At 46.7% G+C, this 27,695-nt stretch overlaps 1 protein-coding gene across 5 annotated transcripts in view; it reads left to right on the top strand.

The window, feature by feature from the left end:
- Nucleotides 1-27,695, top strand: part of ARNT2 (aryl hydrocarbon receptor nuclear translocator 2) — an 861,066-nt gene that overhangs the window by 309,739 nt on the left and 523,632 nt on the right. For all 5 annotated transcript variants that reach the window (XM_069624174.1, XM_069624173.1, XM_069624172.1 and 2 more), the window contains one exon: nt 11,912-12,125. In XM_069624174.1, the coding sequence (XP_069480275.1) occupies nt 11,912-12,125 (214 nt within the window). The remainder of the gene's footprint in view (nt 1-11,911; nt 12,126-27,695) is intronic.

The following is a 27,695-nucleotide window of genomic DNA, read 5'->3' as shown; positions in this document are numbered from 1 at the left end:
AGGGTATGGTAAATGTTTTCAGCCAAGACTGAAAGATTTTTGTTTGACGCAGGCTGCTTTTGGCAATGTTTTGACACACATTAGTGAAGGTTTGGAAACCTGTCTTTCGTGCTTAATGCCCTTTGCAGAAACGTCAAGAGAATGACGCAGACTGGGATTTCCAGTCAGTACCAGTTGCATTGCTGTTTCACTAGAAAATGAAGACTGTCTGATCAAACTGGGGTATTTATTTCTATTATTTACTGGTACTGGGAAAAGGTACTTATGGCAAAGTGAAAGAGAAATGCCACAGTCATGCTTGCCAGTGACAATCATTTCTATTTACAGACCAGGATTGTCTATCCTTCTCAAACAGAAGGTGTCAACGTTCTATTCCTACAGGTGAAACAAAAAGGTAACATTTGTCTTCTTTAATCCGCAGAGGTGCATAGGTGATCCCCTTACTTCAATTCTTCATATGTTCCTTCTTTCCCTCGCTGGTATTTTCTCTTGTAACCCCAGGGCAGAGGATTCTAGCTATTCTCAGGGGTTTCTGCATGCGTTTGTCTTCACCGCCTCCACCCTGCAGTGGTTTCTTTTCACCTTCTCTCATCTAATGGTTTCTTGGTCATGCTTGTCTGGTTTCCCCTTAACTATTTTTAAACCTTAGTGGTTTATGTACCTGCATCTTAAGTCCAGGGATGTCAAAAGCATGTTTTTTCACTTTCACCTGTATTCTTCATGCCCTTTATTTCTCTCTTCTCTCCAATTCAGGGGATTTCTTCCTTAAGGTGCCTGTGTGCTTTTGCATCTCCTAACCTAGAGGCATTGCTTTCCCAGGTCCATCTTTCAGAGGGTGCATATGTGCATGTATTGTGGTTTTTAGATCCCAAATCTAGATGATTAGTAGCATAGCACTTTTCAGGTAAGTGAATGGCTACATACAGCTAGAGTAGGGGTGGACATGGTGGTGTTCCATGCTGTAATGGTGCTTTGTGACCCTCTTGTGTAGGGACTCTCCCTCTAACATCCATTTCCCTAACCTGACCCCAAACCTTTACAGCAACTAGAGTGGGATCACACAGTCTGAACAACATGTAAGCTTGTCTTGCTGTGTCGCAGAGGAATGTGCTTCAGCTTGCCCTTTATGGGAAACTTTAGCCCATGTAGTAACCTGGGGAGAAAATGCGATTCACCATCTATCCCAGTCTCCATTTCCCATCACTACTTTTGCATGGTCACTGTGAACTGTTCTGCTTCCCTTCATTGCCTCATGTCATTCTTTCAACTTGGAATGATTTTTCTCTAGTGCATTGCAGGCAGCTATTGCTAAAAAATGAGCGTTCTCAAAGGGAAAACTTAATTGTGAACAGAAATACTGTTCCAGAATATATTTTCGGCGCTTTGAGGAGATATCTGGCTTATATCGCCATAAAGATTTATTCCCATAGAGGGTACATTTATTTAATCTATTTATTGACACGCTAATTATTGCTAACACATGACCCTAAAGTGTATTGGGGGTGTCACCAAGGGTTTATAAAAGACTCATAAATATACAATAAAACAATGCATCAATTTTAAAGTTAGAAAGTGTTGTTTCAATACTAACAGGAGAGAATAACCAACCATTACATAAAAATCGAATTCTGAAATAAAATGACAGAATGGGAAAGGGATGGGAAACCCAATCGAGGCATTCAAAGAAAATAAGTGGGTTACAAACGCTTATTAAAATAAGTAAACCTTGAGGGCACAGCGAAAGGAGAGAAGGTTTCAAAGGAGACTGAGATCTCGAAGTAATTCCAAAGGCAACTGGATACCGAAAGAAGTCATTAGCTGTTTTGACTAGCTTTCATTTTGGAGATTGCAGTCTCAGACTGAAGGAACATTTTGGGGGGGAATAAGATACCCTGCTCATTTTTAGCCATATATTTATGCTGCTTTAGAACAAGTGGCTAGTTAGCAGTGCAGTTATGTTTCAACTAAAACCAAAAAGTGTGGATGTAACAAAATAGGGCAAAAGTGACCAAGCTTACTAAACCCCAAAATTATACCTGCATCTTCATGAAAGATTACCTTGAGAGTAGGGCGTGAAGGAGCCAGAAGGCTGGATAAAATAGAATTACCAACATATCACGTCTGGAAAGAACAAAGGTTTGTACCACTCAGTGACGGTTCCATGTAGATTTAAAATAAGGTGGCTGATCGAATAAACCCTAGGTAATCTCACACTGCACCAGTACAGGATTCAACCAGCATTATTTTATCTTAAAACCTAGGGTCTCCCTTTGGGAACAGATTGCATTCATTTCAGGATGTAGCCCACAATCCACATTGGTATATCTCGGAAATAATACAGGACTACCACATTGTCTACCGCTGGGAGATAAAGCAGTACACGCAAACCAGCATAATCACTGTACAGAATACTCACAGCTTCATCATCACCCTGGTGCCTAGTCTTCTTGGTACTACAGATGGACCCAAACGGATTAGTGTCTAGAAGGTGATTTTACAAAGTCCATTTAAGTTAAATGGCTGCACACCTTTCAATGAGCTTGCTTATAAAATCAAGAGTTGTACAAGTTTGAGCATTTGTGATGACAGCGGGATCTTATGGTTGCTTTTTTAAGCAACGGTAGGACTTGCTCCAATTTTTAAACAGTGAGGGAAGATGCCCGAAGTCATGAAGGCATACTTAATTCTAGTCCAAAATAAAAAAGCAGCTAGGGGGATGCTTTGAATCTGGAAGCAGTGAGACATGCATCCAAGAAAGTAGTGGATTTCTGAGAAGACCAATGGTGGAAACGTCCAGACAAAGCAAAGCGTTAACTTATTACGGAAAGAAGGCATTTAAAAAATGTTAGGAGTTTTGTGAGTTTGTGCAAGTGGGACTTATCAGTTTTAGTCAAGGAGAGCTGATTAGTGGAACAAACAATGGGCACAGAATGAGCAAGCAATGGGGTTATTAGTGGATTTCAACCATACTTAATAACTGGAAACGGCACAGTTTAATAATAGCAGAGAAATTTAAGATTTTCTTTAAAACTACTTGTTCTTTGGTGGGTTACTTGTTATAGTATTTGGCTGCTAAATTGATACCAGTGAAACCTTATGCCAAGCTTGTTCTAACTGCCAAATGAAGTACCCCTTGACTCTAAGGCCAGCAGTATACCAAGTAGTGGAAAGTCTAGCATGAGAGATGGAGGAACTCCTACGCGCAATATCATTAGCAAAAGAGAAGGAACTGACTGTTTTAAGATTACTGTATCACAAGCGCAAAGTTAAGAAAAGAAAGGCAGAGCCTAATTTAATAGAGACACGCCTGTATAACGTTTCTAAATGAACGTGTGAGAGTTTTAGACCTGACTAAATTATTAGGACTGGAGCTGCTGAGAAAATGAGACTGAAATCAACAATAATCAGTTCAATCAATGCATGAAGGGCGGGAGCAGGATAACTTATTTGTCTGAGCAATGATTAAGTACACAATATTCCTATGATTAGGAGTGAGGACACAGGATGGACCACATTTGAATAACCATATCATTCAGTATGGCATTTCTTTCCTGGTGATTACCTTGTCCATATTAATGTTTGCTGAGTAAAGAGAAGAAAAAGAGCCAAATAAAAGGTCTATTGAAAGTAACTTAGGTCTAAATGATATAAGTAGGAGAGAAACATACAGAAACAGACAATGTTTTGTTTTATTATAAGAAGTTTTAGAAGAAAGGTAATTGTCCAACATGAGTAGGAGGAAGGAAATGGTAGGAAACAGTAAGTATAATACAAAGGATATTAGTGGAAAGGTGAGCGTGCTTTACAGGATCCAAGGAAGGACAAGGTGAAATCCTCCAGGATATATTGAACATGGATGCTGTAAAAGGCTTCATCCAGGTAAGAAATACGACACCTATGCAGGCTTTGAACCAAGCCTACAGTAGCAGCTCCACTGCTATGCTTAATACCTTAGCAACGAGATCTATGGCTAATAATGGCAAACTGTTAAATATCAGGCTCATTGTAACGGTGAACTTGTAACAATTCACTCAGGTTCTCTTCACCACAACATAACAATATGGAAAATTCCTACCTTGTCTTCAATCAAGAAATGAGGCTAGCAAGAATTCTCCTGTTACACCGTCCAGTAGCCTCCAACTCGGCTAATGGAGGATGCCTCAGGGAAACCCTTTACGAAGGGAGCGCTGGATTAATGGACGTGACAAGACCTCAACAGCAGCCTTGGTGTGGAAAACAATCAGCAAGCAAATTTCCTCAGGAAGCTTTCCTGCCGCTCACGGGTCGTGATGACGTTTCCCGGAAGCGGGTTTGTGGAGCAGTTCGGGACCGGAGGTGACTTTAGGAAAGGAAGAGAAACAAGGTCAGTGGTGCAATCGAAAAGACGGATTGTAACAAAATGTAAAGGGGTTTGATTCCACCTACCCAGTCTGAGAGAAGGAAAGGGGGTGAGAGAGCGAGATTCCAGTGATGAATGATGGGAGATGTAGTTCGGGATTTCCTAATGAATTGATATGAGAGTGAAACAATAAGAGGTAAGTTTGGAAATGTGTTTTCCTTGTGCTGAAATGTAAATCTACTTAGGAGGCAATGGAACCTACGGAATGTAAGCAGGTCTGAGGCGAACAGATCTTGACTCTATAGAGTGAAGGTGATTGGCAGCAGCCAGTCTACGGGAGAGAAAGGAGTAAAGAGAAACAGTATTCAGTGTAGTAAGAAGATAAAAGCTTAGAACCCATTTGGATACTAAAATCCAGGAGTTTCCCTATGAGATGACTTACGGAGCGTGACCACCAACAACAGTAGCAACGCGCTGAGTCTCCCCTTCCGTCGGTTTAAGTACCATGATCAAATCACAAGTCGGAGTTTCCTCAGTGGATGGGAAGGGATCTAGACCTTACATTTGATTCCGTGACGCCATCTTGGGGGAAACAGCATGACTAGACGGCATGAACCCCCACCGGCGCAGGAAAGACCACCTTCGCGAACGGGCCGTAACACAAACAGATAGCAAACGTATGATAAACGGACATAGGCTGCATGATCTAAATTGACAAACAGAGCCTCAACTTCCCGGCCTTAACTGGCATGGCCAGGCCCTACATAAGTGGCCTTTAAGTAGGATTCCCTATGAAAACAGCAGCAAGGTAGCTTCCTTTATTTCCATTTACATGATCCCTTTGCATCCCACAGCTAAAGTCTGCGGGATCAGACGCATAGTCCAAGCCCCAGTCTGACACCTTATAGACAGTTGGAACAGCTGACAGTGGGAGCAGATAAGTAGCTGGTAAAAGATGCACTCATCTTACTTTATTAGAAACAACCTAGCTGAAGTAGTGTGGGACCAGAGATCTGCAGTGATCTATTGGCACCCTCTCTTTTCTTTCAGTAGGCCAGATAGAACTGCTGCACACTTAATAACTGAGATACTATCCTACACGGCACACCTTGTTCATGCTTAAGTCTTGAGCTGGGTAGATGATCACACATGCAGACATGGTACACATCTTTCCAGACCCCTGTTCCAAGTGTGTAAGAATTCAATGAATATCCTCATCACACTAGGAAAAGAGCACTGCCATTCTACACTGCATACATGAGGTGAACCTCTTCAACATAATGTGAAAGGTGATCTGTTTGCTCCTTTACTGGATTTGTTTTATCCTATCCTGAAGAGGAAAACTCCTCTTGATGACCAATGTTCAATCCAAACAATTGCTTGATGTTCGCAAGTTCTCACAGATGGCCCAAAGAATGCGCCAACTCCCAAAGATGGGTCAAGGGTTTAGGTTTGCATTTTTGGTAGGTCGCTAAGGGCTGTCCCTCACACTCTTGTCCATAAGAAGCAGTTTCCTCCCTAACCCAGGCATCTATACTGGCCAGGTTAGCTACTAGAGCTTATTGATTGGCTGCCTAAATTCTCTCTTGCGGTCAGTGAGGGCCTAAAGGCAATTGCCTTATCTGTCTAATCTCCCTCCTAGGCTGGATGTACACTGCTGTCAATGTTACTTAGAAGGGGTTGTAAGGTTGTGCATTTCAGTCACATGCCCCACTCTCTCTGTTGCTCGCCATTTCCCCTCTCTCGATCTTACACTTCTACTCCCCAGTGTTGTTCTCTCTATTTTCTACCTCTGACCTCCTACTCCCTACCACGCTCTCTCTCCTCAAAAGAACTACTCTCTCCTCTACACACCACTACTACTCTTCTCCCGTCTCCATACCTTTACTAATCTCCCCTCTCCACACTACCAGGACTCTCCCCACTCTACACTGCTCTCCCTTATAATACACTTTTTCCCACTCCACACCACTACTACTACACCCCTCCTACTCCGTCACCCTTCTTTCACTCCCTCATTCAACTTCCACTCACTCCCTACACTTCCACTAATATTCTCACTCACCCCTCTTTTGGACACACTCGCAACACAGTACCACTTGCTCTCACCAACCAATACCTCAACTTCTCTCCAAATTGCTTCCGTCCACCATCCTACCGCGTTCTGGTCTCTTGGTCTACCACCTACTCTTCTGACCTCTTCCGGACAACCCACAACCTCCCGTTTCTTGTCCCCCTTCTGATCCCACTTTTGTCTCATTACTTAATGCTGAGTATTGATGTTTCCTGACTTGGCTAAAAGGAACTGTCGTATAGAGTAGTCTTTACAGAAAATGTGCATCTCTGCCAAAAGGATGGCAAACCATTTTAATTCCTCAGGTTTTCTGGCTGTGTTTTCAGTCGATTAGTGTCCTTTAGCAGCTCATGTTTGCCTTGCTTCACTAGATGAATTACATGTGAATACGTTATTCATGGGGCACTGTGCTTCCTATGGCTCCGGTCCTCTCTGATCTTTCTTTGGCAGTCATGTGTTCGTTGATTAATATTAACACTAATCTTCACTAATCGCCTGCAGGTGCCTGCCAATTATTTTAGGACAATTCTTCCTTTCATTTAAGGGTAGCACTTTGGATTAATCCCATTAGCTTTGCAGTTAAATGTTAACATCTCGTGACATGCTAGGTGTCTTTTGAAGCATAGAACAAGGCCAAAGCTGTAGCATGTCCCGTAATTTTACTGGTAAATATAAAGAGTAAAAAATGTGTAATGCATTTAATGTCTGACCCCCAGACTAATAATTGTTGCTGGTGTCAGTAGAAGAACAAGTACAACGGCACTACATGAAATGCAAATAACACTTTCTGAACGTTTCAAAATTCCCATTAAAAACATTTGGGCAATGATAATTGATCTGGGCCTCTCTTAGTAACGGATGGCTGGGAAAACAACATTGTTGAAGTAGTAGTATGGTTTGTCTTTAGACTGTGTACCTCTTATGATAAGACAACAATGGGTGGCCCAGTCTCTTGATGAAACATCAGGCCAATCCAAAGGTTGTAAGGGAATGCACCCTAGCTTGCAGCTTTCAACTTGTAGGGCTGTGTCACACTAATGTGCAGAAAATGGGGTACACTTCTTTAGGGTCAGAAGTTTAACAATTTCCTTTTAAATGGATAGTGAAATGAAAGCTGGCTAGAAAATGCTCCAATGGATGTTGTCGCCATGGAGGCAGTATTAAGGCGGCTCCAGAGAATGTAGTCGAGCTGCATGTACAAGCATGTGACATTTCACCATTTTGACTGAGCTATAACCTCCAAGATGTGTTGGTAAGGTGGGGAAGCTACAATCTTTGTTGGGCTACTCGGCTTCCTCTGATTCTGCCTTTTCAAGGCATTATCCCCCAAAGTTGTGTATGAATGCACGTTTCAGAAGATAGCACTCTGTCATTGTGGCTGTGCATACATATATCTCTCATTCAATTCAGGTTAGCAGCTGTCCTAGTCAGTCTCCCCCTGCCCCCCGGACGCACACATTTGAAGCCTCAAGTCTGTGTGAGCCTGCATTTGTCTGTTACTGCACGTGGCATTGTGTGTTCTCAAGTGCCTTCTCATCTTTCCGACGGCCCCAAAGCTAGTGTGTAGTCTGTGTATACCCATGTATCTATACCCCTGGTTGGTGTGTACATGCACAGATCTGTTGTCCCCTAGTCAGGAAGTTCCTGTCTTTCTTCTTGTTTCCCTAAATCTGTATATACATTTGTGTCTGCATTATTCTCAGTCACTGTTTCTGTAACCTGTCTCTGTGTACTGTGTATTTCTGCAGTCACCCCAGAGCATCTGGAGCTCCAGTTAGTATGCCGTCTGCAAATGTGCTGCATAGCTCACAATTCTGTGCTCGCTCCCTCAATCGTGACTTCTTGCTTTTCCCTCCTTTTTTTTCTGTCTGCATGCTCGGCTAACTTTTTGTAAATTTCCTGTTCACTCACTATTCTTTCTCTGTTCCTTTGTTTTGTTGTCCATTCTCTGCTCCTTCATTGCTGTATTTGTGCTCTGCTCCTCTTCAGCTCTCTTGCTAAAGAAGCATGTACCTATATAGCACAAGTGAAGAAGAGCATCATAGATGCGAGGGGGAATCACCAGACATCTTTCAACTTCAGGACATTAGTATGGGTGGAGGAGATGCACTAAATCAACAGTAGGGCCTGTTGCAAGAAAGTGCTGTATCACAGTACCAGGAGCCGTTACAGGGCCGCATCATCTATAACCTCCGACAATCGGCTGCATCATGATAGCAGCAGGAAAAGATTGAATAAGCAGGAGCTAAAAGCAGCGGCTTGGTATCTATCAATAACCAGTAACCACAAGCTACCATTGGGGAACGAAGAGGTAGTACATAACGTTCCACAAATCTAACTTCCACATAAGGTGCAAACATATCATTTTGTCCACAATTTATGAACCCTTATACTTTATATGTCGTATAGGTGTGCCCCATTGTTGACTATTTTTAGATTTTCCCAACAGAGTTAAATTCACATAGGTGCGTTTGTTTGTCATCAGTTGGTCTGGGGAGCCAAAAGTAACTGCTGGTGTCAAGCTAACCAGGTTCTTGTAGGCCACAAGCAGGAGCTAAATGACTCCCAGCTCCCCTCAATGCCAAACCTCATACCAGACTCCTCCACAGCATAGTGTGTGCTAATAGCAGGACGTGTTGTCAATGCAGTGTTGAAAACCTGTAGTGTCATAACATAAGTGGCTTTTCGTGGAGGCAATATGATGGCATACAGTATCACAGTAGTACAGACTGTTGTAGTAGTTAGGGCATGCAGACAAACCATACCAGAAATGATTATAGCGTGCACCGGCCCAATAGTTTCAGGCATACAGCATCACATTACCAGTGGCTTTTCAGATAACGTGCAACCTTACAATAGCAGGAGCTGTCCATAGTGTTCATTGCTGTACAGCAAATGTGCTAACCGCAAATAGGAAAAGATATTTAAATGGTCCATAGATCCTCTGAAATCCTTCAGTTCAGCTAGCAGGTCCCTCCTCACCACAGCCTAATCGCTCCCTGCAGAGCAACCATAGTAAGTCGTCAACAAGAACACAGGCCACTTCTAGGCTGCCATGCAATGCATCAGTCCTTGCAATACCTGAATGAAAAGACCCATTCAGTGCAGTGAACCAGTTCTTCACAGACTAAATGGACAAGCTCCATCGTCATGTTGAAAACACTTTATTACCATTGATGTCCTCGGCATCCCACCTTATGTACCAAGATGGTTGGATTCGGGAAATAAGAATAGAAGAGCTTGCAAAACTCATAAACGTCACAAAAATACCACCAACAGGGATGACGTCATCCCATCATTCTCCTTAAAGAGCATCACAGGAAATGCATTCCATCCTCTCCTCCACATTATCAGTGCCTTGTTCACTCAGGGCATCTTAGTAAATGTACTGAAAACTCGGTTGGTCCTCTCCTTGTTAAATAAGTTATCATTCTCCCTGATGACCTAGCAACCCACATCCCCTGAACCCCCAATTGACCATCAAACTCTTCATAGAGCCCCTGGTGCATTTGCTGCTAACCTAACCATCAAAATCCACAGACTTAATGGTTACACACTGCTTTACCTGAAGGCCAACTCTGTCAGCAACATTCACTAGCTGACACACAGCCTCTCCCTCGTTCAAGCAAGGATGTTGGGTGTCCACTTAAAACCCAATGCAATGAAGACAGAGCTGATTGTACTCTGGGGTGCCAACTAACTCATGCAAATCTAGAACTGGCTAAGAGTGGTGGAACTCCATGACTTCTCCCTACAAATAACTAGCCTCACTTCAATATCCCTTTGCTTTTCCACCAATTGTGTTATGCTCTTCAAAATACAAATAGTAAAGAAGACATAGACAACCTGACACCATATCTCACGCCTCTGCAGAATCAAGCTATTCATCCCCACCTCAGACTTCAGAACCGAACCGGTATATATGTATTGGTACTCTTCCACCTGGATGCTTGCAAGCTATCCTTGCAGAATTTTCATCTGCAATCCTGGCTCCACTGAAAGCTATCAAGCAAGTTGTAACTTGACTCATCAATGGTCTGGCGAAATTCATTGACGTCCACCCCATGCTCTAGCAACTTCATTGACTACTCCTCCAAGCCTGCATCAACTTCAGTACAGCCTGCATCATGTGCAAAGCACACATGCTAAAGCCGCCAATATACCCAAACAAGAAACTCACTATCTCTTGAGTCCAATGTAACACTAGTATCCAAAGCATTCTTTCCAGACTGGAATCCAAGAAGTGCAAAAAGACTAGAAAGCGCCCAATCTCCTGCTACTCTCCCATGCTGTGAAACATGGCAGCCAACGCCAGTTTAGGAAAGAACTGAAAAACTGTTCTTAAAGAATGCTACACTGACAGTTGATGACACAACACTGACAAAAATGTGGTCCCATTCCTAGCATGCCCCCTCTATATCTCAACCTTTCTAACTGTGCAGCCCTCCAGTGCTTTTTAGCTAGATTTGTGCTTTGAATATCACCTACCTCGAATAATATGGTAGATGATTCAGTATTACCACAAGATCTGCCTATTCAGTGCTTGCAGGTTCATGGTAGCAGGGGCAAATCAGAGAATCGGAGAGGACATAGTGCCGCTGTTTCAGAGCCTGCACAGACATTGTCACTTTAGATGAGACTGTTAAAACATGCAGCATCATAAGAGATTTATAAATCACAATAGCAGTGGCCGTAGAGCCTGCAGCATCATGACGTGTGTTCAGACAGCATGCAGGGTCATCTTAGTGGAGGCCGTAGAGAATGCATCATCTCACTAGTCCGAGCAGTGCAATCAGAGTGCAAAGTCATGAATGCAGTGACGTTTCTGAATGCATACTGTTTATTTAGCACAGAGGCTGTTGGAATACACAATATTACAATGGCAGAAGATGTTTAGAGCATTGAGTGCCATGATAGGTGAGGCAGGGCATGCAGTGACATGAGACAAGTGGCTGTTGCACCATACCATACAGCATCAGGGTAGCAGATTCCTGTGCTATAGTAGAATAATGTATCTGGATAGGAGGTGCTTTTGTGTGTACATCACCACAACCAGCTATAAAATGCAGTGTCATAAAAGGGGAGGCATCACAATAGTAGAAACTGATCAGAGTCTGCAGTGGTACACTGAAAGTGGTAGTTCAAACACACATCTGGGTAGCAAAGGTGATTAGACCAGGCAGTGTAATGATAGCCAAGGCATGCCAAGGAGCATCATGACCGCAGTGGCTGTGAGAACATGCAGCATCAGGAGAGCAGAGTTAGCTGAAGCATGCACAGCCATGTTATAGGAGGGTTGTATGGCATGCAACATCATGGTAGGATGGGTTACTGGGGAGTACAGAATCACCATAGTGAGGCCTTTATGATGTGTAGTGTCATGAAAGTGGGAGCTGTTAGGGTATGTACTATCACAATAGTTGGTGCGTTTAGAGCTTTTTGTGTTACAATATGGTCAGTGTGTGTTGGTAACTTTCTCTAATTGCTGTGCTTCTTAGGAGCTGAAACATCTGATTCTGGAGGCAGCCGATGGCTTCCTGTTCGTGGTGGCGGCTGAGACCGGAAGAGTTATATACGTTTCCGATTCAGTGACGCCAGTGTTGAACCAGCCCCAGTCAGAGTGGTTTGGGAGCACACTCTATGAACAGGTCCATCCTGATGATGTGGAGAAACTGAGGGAGCAGCTTTGCACGTCCGAAAATTCCATGACAGGTCAGACATAAGTGATGATCCCATAATATTTATGATGTAAAATGGAACTGCTTTCACTGCTGTGCCATATCTCTATAGGGCTCATTACAGATGGCTTGTTGTACACTAGAGCTATTCAGTGACATATCTTCTATCATCACAGGTCCCACACACACTGCAATACTCACCTGCAGCCACTGGTCACATACGTACAGCACCAATCTGACACCTTGAACATTCCTATATAGTATAACCGGGCCCATGCCATTTTGCTTAGTCGAAGCTTTGCAGCCCTGAGATTTCAATTAAGAAAGTAATGCATCCTGGGAGAGGCAGCTGTGGTTTACTTCAACTAAATTGTGCCTAAGCACCTGGTATTAATGTTATTTAAAATGTATTTTATTTTTGAGTTTTATATAAAAAATGTACAGCTTTTCAACTCCTGCAGCCTGCTGATGGAGGAAGAGTCCAAGAGTTAATGGTGCATTGAAGACAGCTGTCCTGGGAGTTATTTTGGAGGGCCTGATGCATATGCTTGGTGGAAAAATGTATTTTGATGACCTTTGCAGAATTTGAAGAAGTCCATCTATAGGCATAGAAGTAAATGGATTGCGTTCCATAGCTGTGAGCCTAGTCTATGTGGAGCTCTACCCCAAGGTGCATGTACCTCCATGGAAGGATTGAGAGACTATTTTGAGAGGAAGAGCTCAGTCATCCGGTCAGTTTCTAGGCTGCAAAGTCGTATGGTGAACTATGCACAAAGTTGTGTTTTTCACCCTTCCTACGTATCTATGCATGTTACGGAATTTCTATAGTGCAAACTTGGTGAAGAGGCAACAGAACCCTATTTAGTACAATCGAGGAGCTGGGCAGAATGTTAATCGAGGGAGGTGACCGTACTGAACGATCAGCAAATTTAAAAGGCTTTCCTTGAGTATTTTTCATTGTCTTCTTAAAATGAAAAGGACATGAGAGAATGTGATAAGATTGTCTATCTTATTGCTTATCACATGAAAAGACTTCCGTTCTTGTTTTTTACTTCTTTAATGTCTTGATTTCCATTCTGGCAAAGTTGTGCCTTCATGTGTTGTGTTTTCCATTGGATAATTAGGGGTTTCAGACATGTATGAGGTGCTTTGGTTGACACTGCTTTGTGGCTGATTCAGGCTGTAAGGTGCTGCAAGCCTTGACAGGCTGACAATGCAGCACCTTGAAGGTGGGAATGATGTGTTCAGATTCCTTCAAGCCCTTAATGGGTTGCTTCAGCATGCTGGATGGTTTTCAGAGGCAATGTTATTGCCACCATCCAGGTGGAATAGAAAAGGGAGCTTGTATGACCGTTCTGACTTCTGAGGCTGTAATAAAAGGGTGTGCTCTTGCACAGAAGTGGAAGCTAGTACTAGGATATTTGTGAATAATTGGAGAAGTGAACATTTTGGGTGAAGTCATTATTTGTGCACCAAGTGGTTTGGCACTGTGGGCAATCTGATGGGTTAAGCTCTTCTGCTTGAGGTTTGCCAGCAGTGTGGACTTGTATGTTTTTTGAAGCGTTCCAGGGGATGAATGTGGTTTTTGTGTTATTCAGTCCAAGTTGGGCAATTGGCATTTAAGTATATATAGGGGAGAGGTAGATTTTCTGTTGCTGGATGTCAACACTATTGATGTTCAGGTAGAGTAGTCTCTGCATATAACAGTATCCTGATGGTGGGGTTGGCTGAGAATTCCTCGTGTGGCTAAATGCTGGAATTGAAAACAACGGGGGAGCAAATGGATTCCGGAGAGACTTTGCACATTTTGAATAATTGAAGGGATCCACTGGTGCGCAACATAATGGGCTTGTAACTGTTAGAGATTTTGGAAGCAAACTAGAACAGAGCATATCTTGTTGAAACCCACATGGGAGGCCAGATGACGGAGAAGTGCTTTTGTTGTTGACTGTGTTGAATTTGACCATGAGGTTGAGAAGATGTCTTTAAAGGATGTATTTAGCATTGTTTTGCCACCTGTATGGTGGCAATGTCGCTGCTGCTTCTTGGCCAGACACTGGTCTGTGTCTTTTATAAAACGTTGTGTTTTGAGATCCATTTGTGTAGAAGGAGAGTGGCGTTTCTTGGACATTTTCAGTGAATGGTAAGTGCTTTGTGGAATGACAGCTAGTAGGGCTGGGCGATATGGACCAACATTTTGATATTTTTGGGATGAATGGTGATAAACAATATGTATCTCAATATTGTTTGTGGGTTAAATGCTCAGTTGTAAGCCGCCATCTACATGTGATTTGTCACAAACACCTTTATAAGACATTTACCAAAATCAAGTTCAAATACAGGGTTCCTGTTGCTGTTTGAGAATACACACAACTGTGTAAATATCAAAATGTAAATAAATTGTAGTATATGTAATAATGTGTGTGTGTGTGTATATGTATGTGTGTATATATATATATATCTCGATGGTAACAATATTGTTGCAACCTATATCAATTTTGAAAATATATTTTCGAGGGGATTGGGTCCTCCGACGTATTCCATATCTATGACAGGTAATGTCCACAGCTGTGCTGCTTCGGAACATTTTCGGCTCCTGCGTCGACGTCGATGCGCCGTCCCTGAGGACCTCCTCCGACGGCCGACATCACCCGATGTGATAAGTAGGACACACAAAGCCCGTAGCCTCAGTTCCGTTTTTTTCCGCAAACATGTTCGCTTCGTGAATCTCGGTACGCCTTGACTCTTTGGAGTTTGTTGTATTCTTCTCGGTTCTTGGAGCCTGTTCGGTTTTTGTGAAAACCTGTTTGTGACGATGTCTACCTCGTCTTCAACCCCGCGTCCGGGCTTCAAGAAATGCGGGGACTGTGGGTCCAAGATGTCGGTCACAGACTCCCACAACGCCTGCCTCTGGTGCCTCGGGGAGGCCCACGATACGGACGACTGTGTCGACTGCCAGTCGCTCACGGCCAAGGCCTTGTGGGAGCGCAAGAAGAAGTTGTCGGTAGGTCGGGTGTCTAAGCCCCGGAAGTCGAGGTCTACGGGGCTTTCGACGGAGGACTCGAGAGGCGACTCTCGGCGTCGTCGGAAGTCCAGTGGGTCTCCTTCCAGGAGTCGGTCTCGCCACTCCTCTGCCTCTTCGAGGCATTCCCGGAAGCGCCGGCATCGGTCGCCTTCCCCGTCCTCTTCCGAGGACTCCGCCCATCGGCGGGTCGCTTATCCCACCATTCAGGCGACACCGGAGGAATGGGCTTCCTTCGGTAAGCAGATGTTAGCGATTCTTGAATCGCAGGGCACCGGTCCGTCCGCGCCTCCGAGTGGGGTCGGTCGGCACCGGTCGAGAGACGCCACTCGAACACATTTGGGCTCGAGTGGTCGGCACGGCTCGTGGGAGACGTCCCGCTCGGACAAAGGTAGCCGTTCTCGCCATGCCCATTCCAGGTCCCGGTCCTCAACGCGCTCGAGACCGCGTGATCCTGTGCCGTCTTCGAGGAAGACGTCGACGCCTGTGGCGCCGAGGTCATCGACGATCTCTCTCGAGGCTCCGCCTCCGAGGGGGTCGTCGACGCTGTCGGTGCCTAGGTCGTCGAGAGACACGCTCAGAGCTTCGGCTTCGAGGCCTGTGTCAACGCTGTCGATGCTGGCGGCGCTGCAGCTGACATCGATGCCGATTCTCTCGACGCCGATTCTCTCGACGCCGGCGCCGACTCGTTCAGCGCCCTCGACGCCTTTCGAGGCGGTGGTGTCGGAGGGGCCCGTGGTACAGGGTTAGCCCCTAGAAAGGCTCTGGCTAAGGTCAGGCATAGTTTTGGTCCCCAGGTGTCTTCCTCTCACCGCCTGGAGTACATTTCAGAGGGTGATGAAGGCTCTGATGAAGGCTTGGATCCGGTTACGGTGCCAGATAAGTTTCTCTCGGGCCATAGCCAGTTTGATGACCTGAGGCAGTCACTGCATGATGCCAGTGGACTGGACACCTCTCCGGAGGTGGAGTTTTGTAGGCCAGAGCCTGGCACTCATGCCGATTCTTCGTACCAGCGCCTTATGTCTCGGGTCACCGAGTACTTGGGATGGTCGGCTCACCCAGGGGAGTTTGTTCAGGATGATCTCACGGACATCCTTGATCTTGGTCCCCCCACTGACCCGGTACTGCCGTTTCATATGGCTCTGCAGAGAAGGGTGGCGGCGGCTTGGACTGCTCCGGAGAGTCTCCCGTCAGTGGGCAAGTCTTTGTCGCGAAAATACCGTCCAGCCATTAGTGACCCCTGCTACTTATCCAGGCACCCCACTCCGGAGAGTTTGGTGGTGCAGGCGTCTACGGCCCCGGCAAAGCAGGTGTCGTACCCTACCATCCCTCCGGATAGGGACGACAAACGTTTTGACGGCTGGGCGAAGAAAGTGTTTTCTTCAGGGGGTATGGCGCTTCAGGCGGCCAACTCCGTATGTGCCTTGTCTCGTTTCACACACACTCTGTGGAACTTTGTTGCTTTAGCGGCTGAACATATTCCCGAAGGGGACGAACGGGATGGTTTCCTTGCTATGGTTCAGGATGGCAAGGATGCCATGTGTGAGGCCGTTCATTCGGGTTTGGACATGGCAGATTGTGTCAGCCGGTCCATGGCGGCGAGGACCGTAATACTCAGGTTTGCGTGGTTTGCGGAAGTCTGGGTTCGCTCCTGATGTGCAGTCCCGGCTCCTCAACATGCCCTTTGACGGTGAACATCTTTTTGGCAGCAAGGCTGACGAGAGCCTTGAGAAGTTGCAGATCTCCAAAGCTGCAGCGAAGTCGTTGGGCGCTGCAGTTCGGCAACCTCCGCCTTTTCGTCCTAGGGGACAACAATGGGGACAACAGACAAGCCTCTGGCACCAGAAGAATGCAGGATGCCATGAGGCCGAGCAGTCTCAAGAACTCGGACGCTGGGAGATTCTGGGCAAGTTGAAACTTGTACACCATCTGCTGAGTGTGAAGAGCCCTCACCTGGGGAGGAAAACACTGCCCCAGGGATGTATCGAGTACTGCTCCGATGTACTGGAGCCGCTGTGTTGGCGTCAAATGGGACTTCTTTAAATTGAGGGAGAAGCCCAGCTTGTGAAGGGAGTGGCAGGTGACGGACAGATGATCCAGGACTTGCTCGGGAGAGCTCCCCCTGATCAACCAATCGTCCAGATAGGGGTAGACGTGAATCCTCCCTTTCCCGAGATGTGCTGCCACCACCACCATGAGCTTGGTGAAAACCCTTGGGCGGAAGTCAATCCGAACGGCAGGACCCGAAACTGAAAGTGCGAGTCGCCAACCACGAACCTCAGGTACTTCTTGTGCTTGGGATGGATCGGCACATGGAAATAAGCGTCCTTGAGGTCGAGAAACACTAACCAGTCCTGATGTTGAAGGGCCTGGAGAAGGGCCCAGGGGAGGTTTCTTTCGCTATTACTCGTCCTTCAGTAAAGCGAGAGGAGCTATCAGTCAAAGAGGCCACTGTAAGAGTGCCAGAGGTGGAAAACAGGGTACTCGAGGTGCCAAGGCCGCTCGGGCAGTTGCCTCTGCCCTCAGGCAATGCTGCAGCCGCTACCACTCAATCATGAGGCCAGGTCCCATGATTCGCCAGTTGGGGGAAGGCTGGCGCAGCATCTTGTAGAGTGGCGTGCCATTACTTCAGATGTGTGGGTTCTGGAGATCATTACCCACGGCTACTGTCTTCCCTTTCGGCAGAGGCCTCACGACAATCCACCTGGGAACCTCTCTTTGAAGAGTCCGGATCCGCTCCTTGCGCCGGAAATTCAAGCCCTGCTGGAGAAAGGCGCCATAAAACTGGTGCCTGTAGCAGAGAGGAACAAGGGATGGTATTCCCCTTATTTTTTGATTTCGAAGAAAGACGGGACATTGAGACCCATCATGTACTTGCGCGGTTTGAACAAACTCCTCAGGAAGGACAAGTTCAAGATGGTTACTCTCTCAAGTTCTCCAGGCCCTTCAACATCAGGACTGGTTAGTGTTTCTCGACCTCAAGGACGCTTATTTCCATGTGCCGATCCATCCCAAGCACAAGAAGTACCTGAGGTTCGTGGTTGGCGACTCGCACTTTCAGTTTCGGGTCCTGCCGTTCGGATTGACTTCCGCCCAAGGGTTTTCACCAAGCTCATGGTGGTGGTGGCAGCACATCTCGGGAAAGGGAGGATTCACGTCTACCCCTATCTGGACGATTGGTTGATCAGGGGGAGCTCTCCCGAGCAAGTCCTGGATCATCTGTCCGTCACCTGCCACTCCCTTCACAAGCTGGGCTTCTCCCTCAATTTAAAGAAGTCCCATTTGACGCCAACACAGCGGCTCCAGTACATCGGAGCAGTGCTCGATACATCCCTGGGGCAGTGTTTTCCTCCCCAGGTGAGGGCTCTTCACACTCAGCAGATGGTGTACAAGTTTCAACTTGCCCAGAATCTCCCAGCGTCCGAGTTCTTGAGACTGCTCGGCCTCATGGCATCCTGCATTCTTCTGGTGCCAGAGGCTTGTCTGCGGATGAGATCTTTGCAGTGGGCACTCAAGCTCCAGTGGTCTCAGTCCTCCGGCAGGCTGTCGGACCCTGTTCAGGTGCCGCCCTCAGTCGCCCAGGACCTTCTGTGGTGGGCCGTCGAAGGGAATCTGATGAAGGGGGCCCCATTTTGGCTGCCCTGGCCGGAGGTGACGATCATGACGGACGCATCCCTCACAGGATGGGGAGCTCATGCCAACGAGTTGACAGTCAGCGGTCGTTGGTCTCCGTCGGAGTCCAGACTCCATATCAATCTGTTGGAGCTGAGGGCCGTCAGGCTTGCCCTGAAGGCTTTTCTGCCGACTGTGCGAGGAAAGAGTGTCCTGATTCTAACGGACAACACGGTGGCCATGCACTACCTCAACAAAAAGGGGGGGCAGGGTCACTTCCTCTGTGCAGGAAGGCGATGCAGTTCGAGTTCTGGGCCATCCAGCAGGAAGTTTCGATCTCGGCTGTTCATCTGGCTGGAGACGACAACGAGACGGCGGACGCTCTGAGCAGGCAGAGCACAATCTCTCACGAGTGGGAGCTGGCTCAGGAGATTCTCCTGGAGATCTTTGCCCTTTGGGGGACCCCTCAAGTGGATCTCTTCGCCTCCAGTGTCAACCGGAAGTGCGAGAGGTTCTGCTCGCGGGAATATCCTCCAAAAGGAGCCTTAGGAGACGCGTTCGTGGTAGAGTGGTCATTCCCACTGCTGTACACGTTTCCTCCAGTCCCCGTCATCCCGCAAGTACTGCGGAGATTCGGTTCCCGGATGATTCTCATTGCTCCGGCGTGGGCCTGGAGGACGTGGTACCCGGACCTTCTCGACTTGTCCATCTGCCCTTCACGTCGTCTTCCCTACCGAGACGATCTGCTCTCACGGGAGTGGGGTCAGGTTCTCCATCCATCCAGAGGTCAGATCCCTCAACCTTCACGCTTGGCTTCTGAAAAGTTGAGGTATAAAGATTGCGACCTCCCTGAAGACGTGATGGAAGTGTTGCTCTCGGCCAGGCGGCCGGCAACAAAGTCTCTGTACCGTTGCCGTTAGAGAAAGTTCTGCGACTGGTGCAGAGTTAAGAATGTGGATGCTTTTGAGTGTGACATTCCAATGGTTCTGTCTTTTTTGCTTTCCTTGGCCCACAGGGGCTTGCAAGTGGGGACCATTAAAGCTTACCCGGTGGCGCTTTCCATATTTAAGCGCTCATCTGAAGAAAGTTCCTATTTTAAGATTCCTTTAATTTCTCAGTTTTTGAAAGGGCTCACTAATGTGTTCCCTCCATCACCTTTTCTGGTGCCCGGTTGGGATTTGAACCTTGTTCTTAAGTTTCTTATGGGTGCTCCGTTTGAACCTTTGCATTCTTGCCCTTTGAGACTGTTAACTCTGAAAACTGTGTTTTTGGTTGCGGTCACTTCTGCTCGCAGAGTGAGTGAGTTACAGGCACTTTCAGTTAAGCCACCCTTCATTGTGTTTCATAAGGACAGGGTTGTCCTTAGAGTTCGTCCTTCCTTTCTTACGAAGGTGGTTTCGGAATTTCATTTGAGACAGAAGGTTGTTCTTCCGGCGTTCTATCCTCCTCCACATCCTGGTAAGGAAGAGGAGGGGCTCCATAGGCTTGATCCTAGGAGAGCGTTGAGCTTTTATATTTCGCGCATGTCCCGGGTCAGAGTGGACGATCAACTTTTCATTGGTTACGCTGGAAAGCGTTTGGGACAAGCTGTGACGAAACAGACTTTGTCTCGTCGGATTATTTTAGCTATCTCCGAGTGTTAACACTTGGCGGGTAAGGACCCTGCGGCTGGCTTGCGGGCCCATTTTACCAGGGGAGTGGCTGCGTCTACTGCCCTGCAGAGGGGTGTTCCTATTCGTCACATCTGTGATGCAGTCACCTGGGCTTCGGTACATACTTTTGTACGTCACTACTCCCTCGATTCCATCCGAGGGCAGGATCTGGCCTAAGGCAAGGCAGTCCTTTATTCCGCAATTTGATTGGGCATGCTAAATTTGTGTTCTAAATTCTATTCCCACCTCCTTGCTTGGTACTGCTTTGGGAGTCTGTCATAGATATGGAATACGTCGGAGGACCCAATCCCCTCGAAGAACAAGTTACTCTCTTATCTGGTAACGTTCTTTCGATGGGTGTCAAGTTGGGAAGCACGGGAGGACTGCGTACCTGGTTTCTTGGTAGATGATCTTGCCGAGGTCGCCAGTCTGGAATCAGTTGAAGGATGAACTTGTGGCACGAGGGACCAGCCTCTCCACCACCCAAATCTGATACTGGGTGGAGGATGGACCAATTCCCAATGTCACGAAAAGCACTCTCCTGATTAACGTGACGAAGGGACTGTGCAGGCACAGACAGGAGAGGCTATTGTCTTGTAGATGTTCGTAGGCAGATAGAGTCCAATGAAATCAAATCCAATAAATAGTCCGTGTACTGAAGCGTGGGCCACAGATTCCAGTGCGGTAAGAACCTTCTAGTCCACAGGTACGGATGAAGAGGACAAGGCCGGACAGGAATGGGAGGAACCAGGCTGGAATAGGTGACCAAACTGAAAGGGACCGAAAGAGAACCCTAGGACTGCAATCAAAGGGGCCCCAATATGGTATGCAGGCAGGCCCAGGGGAATCTCTGGAAAGAGTCTGCTGGCAGGCCTAGAGAGATCCCAGGTAAGAGTAAGCTGGCAGGCCCAGGGGAACCCCAGGTGAGAATATACTGGCTGGTCCAGGGAATACCTAGGTAAGGGTAAGCTGACAGGCCCAAGGGATCCCCAGAGGAAAATATGCTGGCAGCCCAGGGTGGACACAGGTAGTGTGCAGGTAGCCCAGGAAGGACTCGGGTAAGTGCAGGCAGCCCAAGGAGAATTCAGGTAAGAACTGGTAACAATGGTAAGTAAGCGCACAGTACGGAGCAAACCGCGTTGAGACGCGGCCTGCCTCGATCTGCGGCTCCCTTTATGGGTCGCCGGCACCCGGGAGGCTTGAAACGCACGCTGCTTCGCCTCCGGGCGCCGGCGTACCCAAAACGAGGCCTGGACGGCAAGCCGCTCCCAGGACGCGAACCCAGTCCACGGTGCATGCGCGAAAACGAGACAGAGGTCTTCCGCGCATGCGCCGTGGCCCTCCGGCCCCGGCACGAAACGCTCTCCCTCCAGCGAGCCCCCAGGTGCGGAAGCGCGGGTAGACTCGCCAGGAGGTGACGGGGAGAGCGGACGCAGTGGACCCCGGTCTCCCATGTGGCGTGACAATGGGATGGTCCGACAACGTATTCCATATGCTCCCTCCCTACCTTCCCCGCTGCAGAATTTCTTATGCGAATGCAGCTTGCGTTCTGCAAGGCCTTGTGTGTCTGACTGGCAGAAAACTGGTGTCACACGTTCTGGGGGGAAAAAACTACAACTGAGGCTACGGGCGTCGTGCGTTCTACTTATCACATCGGGTGACGTCGGCCGTCGGAGGAGGTCCTCGGGGACGGCGCATCGACGTCATCGACGCAGGACGCAGACGCCGACAATTTTCCAAAGCAGCACAGCTGTGGCCATTACCTGTCACAGATATGGAATACGTCGTCGGACCATCCCATCGAAAGAACGTTACCAGGTAAGAGAGTAACTTGTTTGATTTCTCCAAAACGCGATGGATCTCCCAGCCCTAGTAGCTGGCCAAACCCAGTGGGTCAAATGTGGGCTTCTGTAGTAATGTGTAAATCTGTCGGCCTTCATTGTGTTTGTTTGGGGAGGTGCCTTGCAAGACAAAGGTGTTGATGTTGTAGAGAAGTGGTGAGCATGCACCCTTTGAAATGAATTCGGCGGCAGAACACTGGTGGGCAAATGCATTGCTTATACGATATGGCTTTAAGCACGGCAAGGAGGGTTGGTCCAGTCTTCTAGGATGATAGTTCTGAAGTTGCTGCTTTTTTGTGGTACAGTGAGACATTGATGGGATGCTTGAGGTGAACTTGGTATTTGTTTATTTTATGCCTGATCTTATCTGTTGTGTATGTGAAGAACTTGTTGATGATTTATTTTATTCAATGTAAATGTGTTCTACGTACAGTGCTTTGGCGAAGTGCTATATAAATACCAAATCGTTATCATTGATGGCTTTTATGTTTTCTGTGGATTTAAGGGACTATTGGTTTCAATAGAGGAGGATGCAGGGGGTTATGCTTTTGTTCGTTGCCTTGGCAATGGTAGACTAATATTAGCTGCCTTTTGGCTATGGAATTAGGTTTCTGCATATGGAGTCGATAGTTCAGATTGGTTTGTATGTAAATGGAACACTCCAAAATAAAATATATTGTTGGTAAGGTGCTCTTGTTGCTCCAGATGTTCAATATCTTTGGATAACCGTGTTCAAATCATAAAGTTCTAAACCACCTACTTGCCCCTCATTGGGCCCCCCAACTATTTAAAGCAAATGTCCATGTGGTGGAACAGAACGTTCCAAAACCTAGTCTTAATGTGTTTGTTGCCTCCTGGATAGTTTCATAAATCCTAGTCTCAAATGTCCAGTCCTAAACTATTAAAGCAGAACGAACAATTCCTCCTGGGAAGGCCTTTCCAGTGTTCACTCTTTTCAGTGCAACAGGGTCAAAGAGTGATATGGGCCCCTCTGAATCTTTGCTGGGAGGTCTTCTGGGGTGTTTACCACAGCCAGTCCTGCACCAGAAGTGGGCCAAGGAAGTATCTGCCTTCTATCTGTGCCTGGATACAACTTTCTGGTACCACATGTCGACACCCCATAGGTGCCATGCCCTGATCTGGCTAGTGTTTTCTTTCCTCGTTTTCAGGACACCCAAGACCCAAAAGTCCTTGTGGCTGATGAGGGAATGAGCAGCACCAGGACGGCAGGGTCGCAGAGCAGTCGGTGTGTGCAGCAGACATCGGAGAGCTCCAACACCTGCACGCATAAGATTTTGGAATTATTGTTTTTCTCGCGTGCCACCAATGCAAACCTCTGGCGGACTGGAAGATCACGCTCATACAAACTATGTAACCGAGTGAGTTTATCATGGGCCACCCTTTCGAGCTCAGTTGGCCCTGCCCTGATGGAAAACACTCCTAAGTACTTTGAAAAGACTGTTTGTCACAGGGCACCAATACTGAACTCCGGCTAACCCTCGCTTTAGAAGAGGACTGGGCTTACAAGGCATTTTAAAGCCTGGTACCTGTAGGCCATGGGGGAAGAAAAGAACCGTGATAAGCCGGGGAACCAGGTTGGCACCAGTACCAATGGCAGGAAGAGGAGGAGTATGAAGGGAGACCTGGGAAACTAGGAAGAGTGCGTTGTTTGGGTGAGGTCAGAGGAGGTGGAGACAGACCAAGAGGCCAAGAAGGAGGGATGGTACAGCAGAGCTTGGAGAAGGGTTGCAAAGAGCATGTGCACAGTAAGGTATTGACTGGTGAGAGAAAGTGGGTGTGGTGAGTGAAGACAGTGACTGAGATAAAGTGTAAGAATATGGGGGTGCATGTGAGAGCGCAGTGTACCAGGTGTTAGGGGAGTTTTCCTAAAGTCCTACGGAGAGTAAGACTTTAGTAAGCTATCCCAGTGGTTTGTAGATCCCCCAAATCTTAGTATCGGTCTGTACTAGATCAGGGCCTTGTTAGAGTGGCAGAGCAGTCAGGCTTATTTTTAGAGGAAGATGTGAGCAAAACGTGGGAAAGGGAGACCCCTGGCTACCACATCCTGACTTGTCATTTATGAACACTTCTTTCTTGTGAACCCTATCCCACACTCTTTTTGTATTTAGTTGTAAGGATTGGAAATAGTGGTTTTAGTATAGGCCCTTTTATTTGACAAGACGCCACTAAGACTGCTTTATTATTTGATGGTCGTAGCTTGCTCCCATCCTAGATTTAGGTTTAGATTAGGTGTTTTTCCAACCTACCTATACAGTTTAATAAACACCCTTTAACTGTGAACACTTGTGTCTGTCTTTACTGCTGCCACCATGAGTTCCTTATAATGGGTTTCCTGGTTGCAATTTTCCAAAACAGACTGGTAGGGAAGGATGAGAGATGAAGCAGGTGTACCAGGTTGAGGTTGCTGTCTTTGTAGGTGTAATCAGTAATGTGCTGCCTATTAGGTCAAAGAGGGCCTCTCTGGCTGTCTGTGTGCTTAACCAGGAGGTGGCAGTTGAGATGTTCCATGGAGTGGAGCATAGATGGTTCCTGGACGGTATATGTCCATAATGTCTCGTGGGCATTATGATGCTAGTTCCTTTTTCTTTCTCCAAAGTATGTTCTGTAGTTTGATAGTTGATAAACTTGTCCATGGAGGAGGCAGTGCACCACATCTGTGTGGGTGTGATGAAGAGTGACTCATGGATGAGTGTTGATAAGGTCTGCATTGTTTGTGGCATGCAATACTGTACAGTGTTTTATTGAGCATGAGATTGTTAATGTTAGGATAGCAGGGTGAGTGGTATGTGGACTAGGATGAGTATGTAAGAGGTGAATGGGCGCTGTAAGTGCAATGGTTCATTTTGTGGTTGAGAGTGGGGTTGTTCTAGGTGTTTGGGGTGTAATGGACACAGTCTTACCTGGATTTACCCTTCAATGTGGTGTAGTTCAGCAGTCCAGGCCATCGGTTATCCTGGCGAAACCAGTTCCAAACAGGATTCTCCTTTGTCCCAACTATCCTCAACAGCGCAGAGGTTTTGCAGTCTCAAACTAGATGCCTTGAAAATACAGCTGCGGTAACTGATCAACCACTTGGGTTGTATGTGAAAAGTGTTAACGTACCATAGTAAAATGCCGTCAACCGACACATCCTTCTCAGTTGCCAATTTTGCCCCTGATGCCTCTCCAACCCCCTTCAGTCCCGCTCCCCCTGCACATCCCTCAACACTTACCCTTTACCTTAGCCAACTCCCAACTCCCAGCCCTAGCCTGTACTTCCCCTTTCGGCAACCCCTTCTCCACAACCGATTCTAACTCAGTATCTTATCTACATCTGCTGCACCTCTAAGCCTGCCTCCACGCCAGCCTCTGCCCCTTGAGCTGCTCTTCCGTTCCTCCCTTCACCATTCCGATCTTTCCCTCTTAACACTCTTCAGAGGAGCTCTTCCCTCTGTATCCCTCTTGCACTCTCCCTTTCCCCCACAGTCCCTCATCTTCCCTTGTGTAACCCACCATGGTGCTCTGCCAGATGGTTTACACATACTCCTACAACATAAGTACACTCCTTTCACACTCAACATTTCTTACTTTTCAAACTGGAATGTATGCAGGGAATGGCAATACTGTGCATTTGCATTTTTTTCATAAATGTGACTGGACACATTCATTTGCATTCACAGATCAGGCTTGTAACACCCATTTGTATTTCCGGGTCAGATTTCAGTACTCCAAGAAAGAGAACAGGTCTCTGGTTGTGACAATGTTTGTACTAACTTGGCTTTGCAAATACATAATAGGTCCTCTTTGAAAAACTCAAGAAACTCTGCATCAATCATCTGAGCAGTAAACACTGTGCAAATAACCTAGTGTATGGACTGTTCTCTTCAGCTTCAGACCATACTTTCCTTGGAGGCTAACCTTTTATGGTGAACAGGAAAGACTAGCCAAACCCAATCAAGATAGTTGGCATAGTGGCTAGGCTTAGACTCAGGAGGAGGTGTGAGAGTGTTCTAAGAGTACAATGTTATGTACACACAGCACTCCAATGATTCCAGTTAGACAAGTACAACAATATACAATTATTTATTAGGCATTTAATATGCAAACTAAGCAATAAAACCTCTAGTATTGTCACCAAACTATTATGAAATACATTCTGAGGCTTGTGGATCTGCTTAGAATCACATGCTTTGCATGGGCCATCTAGTGGTTGGTGCAGATTATTACAAGATTTGTTTTTTATTTTGAAAAGGGGCGTCAACAGGGCTTGTTTGTAATACTATCCCTATCATGACATTTACTGTACCCATGATCAAGGTCCCCAGATAGCTTTTTTTCTTCCATTGGATTGGTCGCACTTGCAGAGTTCGTTATTTTACAGTACTGCTAGAGTTTTGAGCATTTTTAGATCTAGAGTTTAAACGTCTTCCTTATTCCTCCATCAGTGTGCAGAATTTGATCTACAGCTACCTCACAATGGCAGTGGACATCTGAGTTGGGACGGGCAGCGGTTATGGGCTTCGGCCTTCACAGTGGAGAGTGTCTGGGGAAAACACTTGCACGTTGTAGGTTAGGAGAATGTCTCACTTTTGCCCAATCATTTTCATTATCCTGCTGTCCACCAGCGTTGGTCGTGGAGAACACTCCAAGTTCTGGCCCACGTGTAATCAGAATGTCTGTGGAAAGACACCCATAAAGTGTGTAATTATTGCCTTCCTGGCGACCAACAGGAAGAGCAATGCCGATCATGTAGGCTCTTTAACCCAAAAACACTCTAGGATCGGCGTTCAAAACGATGGACGGCGTTTGAGATGCACGCTGAGGCATTGTCAGATTACTCCGCAGGTGCAGAGGAATTGGATCCTGAATAAGAGGACAGCACTGGCATCCTTTCAGACGCCAAGGATATTTATAATCGGAAACCAAGGGTTCTGGGAGCCAGTTTGCAGCTTTGAACGACAGATGCCTTGTTCCACCTGGAAACATTGGTTCACACAGTAAAAAGGGCTCACAGGTGGACTCCTACTGCAGGGACGCAGAGTAAGTCTCGACACCTAATCCCAAAACCAGTTTCAACACATTTTGTCGAAATTCGCTAAATCCGTGGCATAGAAAGATTCCTCAGCACCTACCAGGTCAGCGTCACTTGAAACATGCTCAGGTTTAAAACATTCAACGTATGTTCCTAAAGGGTTGTCTATGCCGACCGCCTCCACAATCCTGGATTGTCAGGGTTCTAATAAACAAATTCCAAAACCACCCATTTCAATAAACGTGGCAAAGGCAAGACCTACACATATAGAAAGCCCCTCAACTCTTACTGACAATCTCAAGAGAAAGAGGGATAGTAATACATCAGGCCAAGAAACCCAGGGGGAAGAGGGGGAGCTTCCACCTCTAGATATAGGTACTAGAGGTTCAATGGGTTGGACTAAAGAAATATTTGAGTCCACTATGAATAAAATGGCTTCCTTTAT

The sequence above is a fragment of the Ambystoma mexicanum genome, chromosome 11 (assembly GCF_040938575.1).
Source record: "Ambystoma mexicanum isolate Mex_15411 chromosome 11, UKY_AmexF1_1, whole genome shotgun sequence".
NCBI lineage: Eukaryota > Metazoa > Chordata > Amphibia > Caudata > Ambystomatidae > Ambystoma > Ambystoma mexicanum.
Note: the sequence above shows the minus strand (reverse complement) of the source record. Positions and strands in the feature narration are given on the sequence as shown.